This window comes from Dermacentor silvarum, chromosome 3 (genome assembly GCF_013339745.2).
Source record: "Dermacentor silvarum isolate Dsil-2018 chromosome 3, BIME_Dsil_1.4, whole genome shotgun sequence".
Taxonomy (NCBI): domain Eukaryota; kingdom Metazoa; phylum Arthropoda; class Arachnida; order Ixodida; family Ixodidae; genus Dermacentor; species Dermacentor silvarum.
Genome location: NC_051156.1, coordinates 219,272,669 through 219,286,092, shown reverse-complemented (window position 1 = coordinate 219,286,092; position 13,424 = coordinate 219,272,669). Strand labels below are relative to the sequence as shown.

The 13,424-nt window shown below is 42.6% G+C and overlaps 2 protein-coding genes across 9 annotated transcripts in view; one reads left to right on the top strand and one right to left on the bottom strand.

The window, feature by feature from the left end:
• Positions 1-11,615, top strand: part of LOC119446686 (carboxypeptidase D-like) — a 71,558-nt gene extending 59,943 nt beyond the window's left edge. The window contains exons 22-27 of the mRNA XM_037711187.2: positions 390-454; positions 694-825; positions 1,952-2,137; positions 4,198-4,300; positions 4,748-5,039; positions 7,399-11,615. Of these exons, the coding sequence (XP_037567115.1) occupies positions 390-454; positions 694-825; positions 1,952-2,137; positions 4,198-4,300; positions 4,748-5,039; positions 7,399-7,408 (788 nt within the window). The 3' untranslated portion in view covers positions 7,409-11,615. The remainder of the gene's footprint in view (positions 1-389; positions 455-693; positions 826-1,951; positions 2,138-4,197; positions 4,301-4,747; positions 5,040-7,398) is intronic.
• The window catches only part of LOC119446683 (ubiquitin carboxyl-terminal hydrolase 32-like), a 95,077-nt gene continuing 93,265 nt past the window's right edge, over positions 11,613-13,424 (bottom strand). For all 8 annotated transcript variants that reach the window (XM_049664332.1, XM_037711179.2, XM_037711183.2 and 5 more), the window contains one exon: positions 11,613-12,741. In XM_049664332.1, coding sequence (XP_049520289.1) covers positions 12,571-12,741 — 171 coding nt within the window. In that variant the 3' untranslated portion in view covers positions 11,613-12,570. The remainder of the gene's footprint in view (positions 12,742-13,424) is intronic.

The window sequence follows — 13,424 nt, the reverse complement described above, 5'->3', positions numbered from 1 at the left end:
GAAAGGCATCAGGGCTGAGGTTATGATTCTGTCCAGGTTTTATTCTCTCTGTCCTTCATTTTGGTTGGAAAGCACACCACTGTGTTACCATTATTGCTAGAATCTGCCACTTGCTTTAAGAGATGACAAGGAAGGAATGAAATTTTAGTAAAAGAATCACTATTTTGCTTAATTCATTGTTTATGTTCTTAGGTTACAAGAGACAGTTTGTTTGAAGGCTTCAGAAAAATGCTCCATACTTACTTCACTTGCATGCACATTGTTCATTGTTGATTTTATTCTTGTCTTTTTGCGCTGAATGTCATGAGATGAATGTTCAAGTCATTGCTCTTTTCTACGTGTGTGGTCTGGCTGCAGCAACTGTTGTAAACATGCACTCACACTTGCAGACAACTCATCTGATGGAATTTTGTCCGATTCAGCTGACCTAGGACACCTGAATGGTTCTGTGATGGTGAGTACGCATCAAATGCATCACTTTTTCCTTTTTTTTTAGAACAAATCTGGCTCTCATGTTGTATTGCCTTAATATAAAACATCTTATCAAGGCTTAATAAGAGCCCTACATTTCCTTTATTTTTTTCTGGTGTTTTTCATGTGAGAATAATGTCATCATAGCCCTTGTAGGCAAGAAGGCATTGCACAAGCTGCTCCTACATTTATCATTGTTAACTTCTCGTTATTTCCTCGTAGGACTTCAGCTACAGAGAGACTGGAACCTATGAGACAGCAGCCTTCATTTCCTGCTGTCCAGCACCTAACATTAGCGAGTTTTCTGCTCTCTGGGTTCAGAACAAGCAGTCAATACTCAACTACCTGCTCCAGGTCAGTAACTAGGTGCTACAATTGGCAGATCAACTTGTGAAAGTACCTTGCATATAAATTTTGTTAGAACTATTGGTATAACTGAATCAGGGGGTGCTATCAATTCAGACTGTAATGCCAGCATTTTGTGTGCTACTATACTTGAGTTCGTTATATGACATTGATGTGCCAGCACTTCCTAAATATGCATTAGACATGATCTAAAGTGAAGGCGGGAAAACGACGACGGACGAAGAGAGAGCACACACACACACAAAGGGCGCCCTGTGTGTGTGTGTGTGCCCTCTCTTCGTCCGTTGTCGTTTTCCCGCCTTCACTTCAGATCATGCTTAACCAACACGCCCAACTATCCATCCTAACGTAGCATTAGACATGGTTCACCTTTTTTTATTATGTAGATGATCCTTTTTATGCAAGAATAAATCACATCAGTCTTGCACATTGGTGAATGTAGAAGGATAAAAAAAGAGTGTGTTCTAGTTCATGCAAATTTGAATGTTCTATTCCAGCCCATTTAATACTTTGTGCTTAATCAGGATAATTGCATCAGGTCAGATAAAATGGTAATGCTCTGGAACCCATGGGAATTTTCAGTGGCGGATCTCTGTCAGTATGGTAGAACAGACAGAACTTCTTGCAGATACCCTAATCAAAGAACTGTCATTTAAAAAAAAAAAAAAGTTCGAGTGAATTGTCTTGATATATATATATATATATATATATATATATATATATATATATATGGAGACAAGCTATTGTGTAACAACACATTACATCACTGTTAAGAACAATGGCAGTTTAGATGTCATGTGCAACTCATGCTCTGTTTCTGTTTTCTTCTAGTATACAAATTATTCTGTCCCCGAATGCTATGCTAAGCAAGTTTTCACTTTTTTTTTTTGTCTTAGGTAATTTGTGTGCTGCTGCATTGTGATGCATTTTAGCTTGTAGGCAAATGTTTTCCACCTGCTGTGTCACTTGAGAAATGAAAAAAAAAAAAAAATACTACCAGAAGAGCAATACTGTCTCCTGCTTGCATTTTCTTATTTGTCCATACTCCTTGACAGTGCCTGGGCAGAGGATAGAGGGAAATGTTCTTGTTGCTCTTCTGACTTTTTGGTTGCAGGCCACGCAAGGGCTGGTAGGTTACGTGCGTACCAAGAGCCGCGATCCCGTTTCTGGTGCTAACATCAGCATTGAGGGGCAGCCTCTGCATAGGCCAAGTACCAAGCTAGGCGAGTTCTGGGTTCCATTGGGAGAGGGAAGCTACCAGGTGGTGATCAGCGCCCCCGACTTCTACACCATGACCAAGGCAAGGGCATTTTGGGTGCTTCACATCTATATCCTCATGCTTAGAGGTGTTTCAGAATCAGCGAATGTGGTGCCCTCTTTTTTTCTAATGAGCACGGGTCTCACATACCTCACATATGGCTGGAACTCAACCTGTAAGCCATTTTTGGTGCTCTCCCTGCTCCTCCCCCCCCCTTCCCACACACACACACACACACACTTTTTTTTTGCACCTTTGCTTTAGTTACTTCATGGGTGGTACATGACACGGAAGACAGAGGAGTTCATGTGTTGCTGATGCCGACAGACAATTGGTTTATTCGGTTTGCTCGCACCATCTGAACCAGTTCACGAGGTGGTCTACCCTGCCATTCATTTTAGCGGTGCAGCAATGGTACCCTCTAAACTACACCGTTCGTTTCAAAAGATGCAGGAAGGTGCAGGGTGGATTCATTATTTTTCTGCACCTTCCCAGCTGATGGTGCCAACTTGGTGTGGGTGTGCAGGTGTGAAGCAGCAGTGCAGCAGACGATGCAGCACGTAGGCACTGTTGAATCCCCACCTACGCACGTCTGCTGTGTCTACGCGACGTGGGGTGTGCTTATACCTCGGAAAACCGACCATACTTGTGGTTCGGAGCTTTTCAAACTGTTGCGGACAGCGCACTTTAGGTGGACAAAACAGAACGCCTGCACCACATCTGCATCTCGGCATTTGCTTTGAGCGCTGTGTTGTGGCTACACCACTGAAATTGAGCTGCACAATTTCTGAACTTCTTGTGCCCTACCATGAACTAATTCACAGTGGTGCAGGCAAACTGAATGGACCTAATGCCAAGGGTGCTGGTGCAGCTCATTCTACATGCCTTTCAATTCAGCCTCGAGGTGCAGGGCATGTTGTCTGCTTGGCCCTTTGCTTACTTAATCCTAAGCCTGATGTGTGCAGCTGCAGCTCTTCCAGTGCAGAGCAAGCCCTCAATATTTGTTCTCTGTACATTTTTCAGAAATTTTGATGGTGTTGTGCTGTGAGCATATATACTTGCAATTATCACAGTGTGGATAATTGAAGAAAGCTGACATGCACCAGTCTGCTGTGTTGGAACACTGTATGCTATATATAGTGTACTGTGAAATGAGGAGCAGTGGGGATGTGGCTATGAGAAAAAGAACGACGACGAGAGAGATAGACCTTGTTTTGGTCTATCTCTCTCGTCGTCATTCTTTTTCTCATAGCCACATCCCCACTGCTCCTCATTTCACAGTACACTATATATAGCATACAGTGTTATGCACCGAATATAACCACCCGATTCATGGCCAATCCCCCACTGTGGGTATGCGCCACAACCCCACTCAGGACAAAACAACAACAACAACCTTGTTTCGGTGCTCGATCGGCTGTGCTGCCTCTCGCTGCTTTATCGTTGCTCTCACTGCTAGTCGCGAACGCTGACTTCCCCAAGTGGTTCGTGACAAAAGCAATATCAATGAAAATTCAAAATGCCAGGGGGAATTCTGGCTGTGTGGAAACAGCTTTCACAAGTCCTGCACAAACAGCTGCTGTGTTAATATTGGATATTAACTCGCTGAGTGTTGTCTGCAAGACAATAGACTGCAAATGGACCACCTTGTCAGCATGTGTAGCTGCTCTTAGTGTTGCTGTGACACTACCGCTAAATTTAATCAGCATAGGAAATAGTGAAGAGTGGCAGAGTTTGGAAAGAGAGATATGCATGCTTGGCATAATTAACAGTGTTCAAGGGACTCATGTGCTCTCTATATTACATACAGTTGCACTAGTATGACGCTGTGGGCCCTGTAGCTCTTATTGTGTGATTACCAGAAGAAGGGGAACCGAGGGGCTGGATTTTTTGTTAGACACAACCACATGAAGCAAACAGTTAATGAAGCCAAGGAAAGCATAGGGGAGATTATTACAGGGTTCTAATTGAAATGTAGATATGATAATGTTTACGAAAATTAAAGTGGATAAAAAAAACAGCTTTTCTCCAGTGAGAGGTTTATGCAAGAACTATGAATGCATCATGATGCAGAACCCTGCTTCTTGCTTTATGCTTTGCAGATTGTGGAAGTTTATGCTGGTCGTAGCACAACGGTTGAGTTCCTTCTGCAAGAGAACATTGTGATTGCTGGCCTACCAAAACATGTATTTGTTGTTCTTACAGGTGAGTAAGGGTTCTTGCATGTTATGCTTTTCTGCTCGCTAAAGAATAGTACATTTTTTAATTAAATTATTCTAGATTAGGATTAGTTTCTGTGTAATTAGTTTCTCATCCAAACTAGTGTTTAGTGGTAGCAGACCTCTATGTTAAGGCATACATAGTTTTAACGAGATACAAGTTGTAGCTATGTGGTGCAACTTAATCACAATTAACAGCATGATGACAGACTTGGACAGTGCTTTCATTTCCGAATTCTCTTTTTGCACTGTCAGCTTTAGCACATTACCAAAGGATGGCATTTGGCCGAACTCTGTAGTGGCATAGAAGAAGCAGAGAAAGAGAAAAGTAGCACTTGACAGGTTTAAAGGCAGGCTGCAGTTTGTCTCAGCATACATTTCAAGACAGCCCCCACGTGATGAATGGTTTTCCATGTTGTCTCTGTTTGCGCAGGTTCTCTGGTGCTGCTGCTGATGGTGAGTGCCCTGTGTCTGTACACTGTGGTGATGAGCCAGCGACAGCCTGAGAGAGCAGGCTTCATGCCTGTGCAAAGCAATGGGGGAACATTGTTTGACGATGACGACGATGACGATGGGATAGGACAACAGAAGAGGCGCAAAAGTGCCAGCAACAGTGCCTCTGGTGGCGGTGTGCACAGCAAGTTGCTCAAGGCGGCAGAGTACCATGATGACACTTCCTCTGAGGATGAAATCTACAACACCCGCAACTGGAAAAGCAGCGCAAAGTGAGTGAGTAGGGGTAACATGTGGCTACTGGCCTTCTAGTACAGGACATTGAAAAGGTATCATCGTCAAGTGAGGAAATTGACAGTGGTTTGCAGTAGCCAAAAATAATTCGTTGATAATGGTAGAAAGTGATCTGCCGAGGCAATGAAGTTGTGCCCTATAATTGCCTGGCTGGCAGTTCCCTACCCCTAGTACATGCAGAGTATCCGGCCTATAGGAATGTACCTCGGGCTGACCTCTCTGTCCTTCCTATGATAAAACTTTGCTCTTTGTCTTACTTGGCTGGCTGGCTGCATTACAGAAGCTGTAACGCAGCCAGCTACATTTATTTTGAAGTTCACCTACTATACTTTCTGTCTACAACTATGTTACTTTGCTACATAACTTCAAATTTTGCAAAAAGCCTGCAAATGTGCTGCCTGTAAATACAAAAACAATTTAGGTTGCAGGTACCAACATTGAAAAGTTAATTTGTGTGCATACAGCACCATTATAAGTATATTGGGGTAGTCATGTATGCATTTGATTCATGACATTCAAGTAGGTATCGGCAACTAAATTTCTTTGCTGCAATTTCTTGAGAAATGTGCCTTTCCTACAATGGAATAACTATGGAGGTGGGCATGATGTCACTAGACATGTTGGAATCCTTGCACTTTAGAAACTACACTCTCATTAGACTCTGAAATGTTTCTGGAACACCAAGTCAGAAAGACAGGTTTTGCTGAAAGTGCACTCCCAACTGCATTGATAAAAAAAACTAAGACCTTTGCACCACTGAGCAAGCGGAGGTACTGGCATTGGCCACGTGAATGAAACTATACAGCGAGTTTTCCTGCATTGAAGAATATTGATTCTGCTTCAAGTTCATGCTCCGCTTCACCTTGGAATTCCAAATGCTTTGCTTTTGCTTTGTGCTCTCAAACTAGAAGATTTTGCTCTGCGCGTTTTGCCGCTGCTTGTTTAGTGGATGTTTGCAGTGACTGCTTTACACAATGCACTGTGGCATGCTTACATTTCAGTGTATCAAGCTTCTGTGTGGAGCACACAATCTGATACCATAGCGTCCTGGATACCGACTCATTCCAGAAACCTTTGTTAGACTGGAACGTGCATGTATCCATATAAGTGCAAGTCATGTGCCGTGCACTTGCATGCAAGCCATAAAAAAAAAAAAAAAAAAAAAAAAAAAATGGTGTGCATTGAAAAGGCTTTAAAACACTTCTCTAGTCCACTGCAGTATGAAGGCTTTTTCTTGTGATTTCCAGTTAACTCTCCTGCATCAGCTGAATACAACCTATGCCCACAACTGCATTGCTACACCTGAACCTCTACCACCCTTGGCTTTGCTTTCCTTCCCCTGGCACCCGTTCTGTTGTTCTTCCTAAATATGCTGCAATAAATTTTTATTTTTTTTGCAGGTTTCCTCCTCTTGTGTGACATCTTTACTGCTCTAAATGTAGAACACAACATGAAAATTAAGTCCGATAAGCATGCTGTAAACATGCCGCTCAGTGCAACTAACTCGCCCAGCTTTCTGCCTTAACCAATGTGTTTGTCTTTTCTCTCACAAATTATTATATTAAAATAGTATGTACAATAACAAACCTGCAGTGGTCAGGCCCAGATGGCAGTGGCATTCCAGCTGTGTCTACCACACTGAAGGCAGGCTAGTTGCAGCAGCGAGTATTGTGTAGTTCTACAGACCTGATAACTTGAAATGTGTGCCAGATCAAGTTTGTTGCCAAGTACAACCAATGTGTACATCAAGTCCCAACGTGTGTGTACAGCAAGTACATCAAGTCATCGATTATTGTTCCTACTCATTTGGAAAATGTCCAGAGCTGTAAAAAGGAAGATGACACTCATGTACTTTCCTTAAATTTAAGCCTTCAATGCAGCAGATGCCAAGTTTGATTATCAGTTCTGGCAAAAGGATTTCGGACACCCATTTACTGCTTGTGCATTCCTTAGCAAGTAGGGTGATTATTAATGTTTTGTTGAACTATTCAATTTTGAATCCAATTTACAATAATGGCTGTAGCAGCTATTTTCTGGTCATACTTCAAGCACTTCCTTTCGTTCCTCTGCCTCCTCTTCTAGCGTGGAATAACAAGTGCAAACTTAATACGGGACAGCGAGGCAGACAAGGGACCTCCTCTTTTACTTGTGTAGTGTTTCTCAATTGTATCATTGAGAACTGCTGGCCAAAGCGTCTAGCCCAACACTTGCTAAAAGCTACTAAATCTGTTACGCCTGTGCTATCCTCAAAAGTGCTGAAAGCTGTTTGTCTTACAAACTGCCTTGCCTTCAACTTCAAAGACTGTTTGATGTTGACTTTTTGGCCTTCTCGCACAGGTCGATCTAACCTGTGCTCAGGGCATTGACGTTCGAAGACCCCCTTGTCACCATCTCTCTGGTGCTGATGGAGCTTCCAGACTACCAGTGTGCTCACCGAGGTGGCAGCAAGGAGCCTAACGAAATGCCCGAATGCCGCCTGCTCAGCTACCATAGGCAGAGACTTTCTCCGTGATTTTGACAGCCGGATGCTTCCAGAGCTTTGCTGCATTTTAATATTTACTTACTATTGAAAGGAAGGAAGTGGAAGCAGTGTGGTGTGCAACCTTGGAGCCTGCTTGCACAAACAGTGAGAGAGGAAATTGAACGGCGCATGGTAATGCAGAGCAAAAATTTGCTGCATGTACAGGTGCTTGCATAATAAGTATTAAGCCACGAACTGCATCCTAGAACTGGAAAGCTCTCTGCATGCACCTCTAAAGTGCAGAGCGCAAATTTTCTTTGCCAGTGGCATGCTTAGGCTGTGTAAAAATTTGGATCTTCCGTGGCATCACACAATAAAAAAAGGGAAAGAAAACAAAAAAAGTCAGCAGCTGTACATGTGTCTGCAGGTATGGTGAAGATAGCTTCCATATGTGGCAATTGTCCTTTTGCTAAATTATTTTTGGAAGCAGGCTTCCAGGAACAGGTTGCTTGGGCAAAACCAAACAAATATGGTGCTTCTGGTTTCATTCCATCTGCTGCCATAAACACACTACAAGCACGGTGCACGCGAGGGGGTCAGGTGAATGGACACGAAACTGAGCACTGCCAGTACTTCAGCAGAGGTTTAAGCCCTGGACATTGTTGTTTTCCAGAGAACTAGTGACAAGCACTTACGCAGCCATGATACCTTAACTGAATGACAGTGGCAAGAGAATTCTGTTGTGTACTGGTAATGAACAGCTGTAAATTGAATTGTGTAGGTTTATGTTGAACAAACAAGTGTATTAGATCAGTTTCCGACATTTGAATATACAGCTGTCAACAATTCATACCAAGGTTGTTTGGGAAGTGTTGGCATATTTTAACACTTTTTACAATGGTGCAATCACTTTTATTTGTAACCTTGTTTTACACTCCTTCCTCTGTATTTTTGGACCTGTGCTACTTTTTGATGATGGTTAGCAGCAACTTGACTTTACTGCTAGCTGGTGAGGCCATTGTGATGATACTAACTGGGGGAGCCACCTCTGTGGCACTGCTTCTTTCACATCTATATGCCTGTAGGAGAATTTGTTGGGTGATGTTTCAGAGCAGCCGCACTCCATTCCACGTGATATAGCATCTAATATATTTGAGACACTTGTGCAACTAAAGCAAAATTTCCAGTTATTGTGTATCCAGTGGAGTGCTTGACTGTGTACATAGAAAGTTGTGCATGTCTGCACATCATATGTGCAGCAAAAGCAAAAAAGAAAAAAAGAAAAAAAAAACACATTTTACAATGTTTTAGTGAACAGTTACAATATGTGCAGTGGCCTTATTTCAGTGTACGACTACTGTGATTGCACCCACTCCCAAGAATGGTTCCTGCTAGGAGCATATTTGTTGAGGTTTCCTTGTACACGTTATCAGCCAGACTTCTGTCTATTAAGTCAGCGGAATGAGTTCTTTGGCTTTGTTGTGCAAATTTTGTAGACCATATGCATATTTTCATGTAGGCCATATTCTGCAGTGTATATTGTGAAATAGTCAAACCTTGATATAATGAAGTATTTAACTTTGTGTAAGTTTTTTTTCCCATAGAACACTATGTAGTTAGAATCTCAATATAATGAAGTGTGTTTATACACAATTTCATTATAATGAAATTTCAATGTCGCTGCGAAGGAATACCAAGGAATACAGAGACAATAAATGGAAACTCACAGGGACGCAGATGATCAAATTACAACCGGCTGTTTGCGAACGCATGTCTCAAATTGCGTGGCATGCAATCAAGAGCGACCACTGAAGCGTAGCAGTGTCATGTTTCGTATAAGTCCAACTGCTATTAGATCCTATCGCATCCTGCGCTGTATGCTTTAAGTGCAAGTTAAGTGTGCGTGGGTGAGCCGAGTAGAATGGTGTTTTGACGAGTGCCTTCTTTGCGTGCGAGCAAGGTAACGGTAATGCGCCCAAGCCCGCATGAGGGGCTGTTCAAACGCAACCCAGATGCCGTTTTAGAGGTAATCTGCCCCATGTGAGAAAAGTGGGCGTGCCGAGATGGCGTGTCATCATATACTGGAGGTTGCGTAATCTTGAGTTTAGGATTTCTTGAAGTGAGGCGAAGGTGAAGCATTAGCTTCCCACTGCTGCCGCTTCTCACAATAGTGTCATTCCACTGCAGACAACGCTATCAGCCACGGAGCAAAGGCGTAGCTGGCTTCACTTCGTAGTGCCGACCGATGTGAAGATATCCTCGACATGGCATGAAATTTCACAACCGCTTCAGTGTAATAAAAATCCATCGGCGACTGTACTTAGTCGTTTAAAAGGTCAATTTTCAGTATAACGAAGCATGTTGCCGATTTTACTGACTTCATTATATTGAGGTTTAAATGTACTGTATTTGCATGAATATAAGACAGCCGTGAATACGAGGGGGGTCATTTGACAACTTCCGAAGATTAAAAAAATTATTGCAGTTGGTTGCATTGCTGTAGTTGAGCTTTTAACTAAAATTAATGTTTTACCACTGCGTGATATTTGCTGTACCGGAGCTACATTGTGACAATAGATCACCACTTGCATAACACATTTTGACAAAACATGACACATGGCAATGAGGGGGGTTGGACCCCCCCCCCCCCCCTGGCTACGCCAATAACAAGCGTGCATTAAGCTATTGGACTGCTCTGAGTGGGTCTTCGCTTTTGTGCACTTGCATCTATGCAAGTGTGCAATTGCCTTTAGAAAGTGTGAGGTTTTCGTTTCTGCAAAACTCATTTGCCTGGTGGTTGAGCTCACTGCATTTAGTAGTGCTAGTTGCACAGCCGTGCTTTCTCAGCTCAGTAAGTACACACACACATACAAAGGCTGTTATATTCATGTAACTGCAGTACTAATGCACAACCACTTGAGTTAGCTATTATTGTACAATTAAGTTCTGTATTTGATTCTGGCCAGGTTTTTTAAGTTGTGCTTGACTTCATTGTGCTATGGTCATGTCAAAGTTCAGCCCCAATACAGGCTGCATAATAACCATAGATTACACTTAATTACCATGTAATGCCTCACCATGCCCATTCAAATAGTGCCAAAGCCAAAGGGTCATTTTTGCTGAATCTAACTTGTCCTATTTTCTGTATTTTATATGAGACGCTCAAACACTTTATGTATAGGGGTTGACATGGTCCTATGTGAAATGCACATAACTATTGAGCGAGTTAGTTTTCATACAGCAAATAGCCATATTGGCCAGTAATCCAATTTTTTGGGTTGGGTTGTGCTGTTGGGGAGGTTGCACGTCTTTCAAGCGTACTTAGCAAACTGTACTGTTGTCATGTTGCATGTTACATAGAAAAATTTCCAGACACATACATCCTAAAGCAACCAAAGTTCATGCATAACGCCCAATGGTGTCTTTCTCTTAGTTTGCCTCACTCTGCTGCTCAGTCACGAGACTTGTTCAAATGTTACCCAGTCTGTTTTACCCGGGATGTACCGCACATCAAGTATGTAACAGAAGATTGTCTATTGTGGGATGTGTGTGTGCAAGTGTGTACATGTTACTTGTTTTGGGAGCAGTCTATTCACAGGATCTTGACAGAGCTTTCCATTGTAGTGCTTGCAGATGTGAGAAACAGAATGCTGTGTAGAGATTGCTGCATACAGTCCATTTGTACACTGTTTCCCTGTACCTAGCAGGGGCGAAGGACAGCAATAGTTTTAGTGCAATAGCTGCTGCCTTATAAGGCAGCCTGTTGTATATTTAACTTCAGGAATTTGGTGTGGGAGCTGCAAATGCATTACTATAAGGTCCTTGAGCAATTAAACAAAATTTTAAAGTTCAGTTTGCATACACTGAATGGCAGCTGTCCTCTGCTAGCATTTCAGCTTCACACATCTACTACTGCACCCACCCTGTGTCATTGTCATGTCTTCCAAGAAACAAAGTTGAACACATTGTTGACATTCATTTCCTCTTGTAACAACAACAAAAAAAAGAACTAAGTGTGCTCAGACGAGGAAAAATTGCAACTACTCTCCTCTAGTCATTCTCATGCAGAAATAAAGAGAATCAAAACACCTTCTCCATGGCAACGAGTATTTTTAATACTTTTTCCATCACTCACAACAGACTATACCTGCACAGCCTTTTCCAAGCAATGGATGAATTAAAGCCGCAATAAAACAGAAGGTCTGCCATATCACATCAATGGGCACTTCCTTGGCTCGCTTTTCAAAACAGGCAGCACAGATATGCATATTTATGTATAATCTTCATAGTAGTATATATGTATATATGTACATTTATTAAGCATTCGTTTCTCTTTATATTAAACCTTGCCATTGCTACTTTCTAAAAAAAAAAAAATGTAAAAACACCTGAAAACTGACTCTTTTTGATTAGAAAAATGACCTAGCACACAACTAGCATGACTTTCGTGCCAGCAATTTCCTCCTTGTGCAGCACAAATTGTACCTTTGCATTCACACTGACTGCGATGGCTTATTGGAAGGGGGAAGGTGCACAAAAAAAAAAAAAAAAAAGAGTCCTTTTGTCCATCCAACGCACAATGTACAGGCAAATCCTTCCACGAGTTAAGTCCGCAACCACAACACACTCCTGTCAGCTTTATGAACCAGCACAGCTGCAAGCATTCTACTACATTCTATGTTCATATCTTTGTACAGAAGAAAAGGAAAAAAAAAAAAATATATTGATGCACACATATTGCAGAGGTCCAGAGAGTTTAAAGGCATTTAGAAAACTGGGAAGGGCAGCTGGTGTTGGAATAGCACAACTATTGTTTAAAACGCAATAGTGTCACTACTCCTCAAAGATACAAATTGAGCCAGACACAACATGCAAGAAATTGGAAGGCTCTTCGCATCCGAGCCTGTTACAAGTGCGTCTCCTTCACAGGAATGGCACACCTGAACACGGTACTTTAAGAAAGTCTTTGACCTTTGCGAGAGTTCCACGACACTTAAGTGGGCCTGGGAGCAAAGGGGTGGGGAAATAAAGCCTTGCTGATGTAGTGCCTACTGCAAGACACACATTTTGCGGAAGTCATTTTCAAACTCGTCGTCAATGTCTCTCGCGTCAGGCACTTTGCCCTCAGTGTTTGGCATGTATGCCTCGTAGTTGATGCCTTCTCGCTCGTAGAATAGCATGTACGCAGAGTCCGAGTCTATTTGATCCAGTTGAACTTCCTGCAAGGCAAAAGAAGACACGCAACTGGGGTAAACCATAAAGTATTTCTAGGATCCCCAGCAGTAACTGTACATAATTTACAACCTCCAGTCAGTCTGCAAGCCACACAAGTCAAACAACAGGTGTGCGTGTATGAAATAGTACTCCATAAGAAAATCAGACAAAAACAGTTCTTCAAGGAAAAGGTAACACAGCTGATGTACAGCGATTAGTGATTAACGCGCGATAACTGGCCTGCATGGCATCCAGTGCTTTTTGCACCACTGGTGGGCCAAATGCAGTCACAATGTGACACAAGGGCCTTCGCTTTCATAGTATACCACAATGCATAAGCTCGGTATCCCCAGCCCCGTTTGGTGGCGTAAGAAGTACTGGCTGCCATGAAGTCCTATTACTGTGTTTTATACCCGTGTCATATGGGCATTTGGAAGGCTTTCCAACCGATAGTCAGTTGACTCAAAGGTCAATTTTGAGCTGCTACACAGGCGGTTTCGAAGGCCGCCGAGTCAATAGTCTATCGAGTCAACGGAGCACCCTACAACTCCATCGAAATCTCGATGGTCTTTGAGCAACGGAAGCGGAAACAGCCCGAACATGCGCTTTGGTTAGAAAGAACATGGTTAGAAAGAACAAATTGTAGCGCCCACCAACGCCGCAGCGCGGAGCACTCCTTCATTCCTTC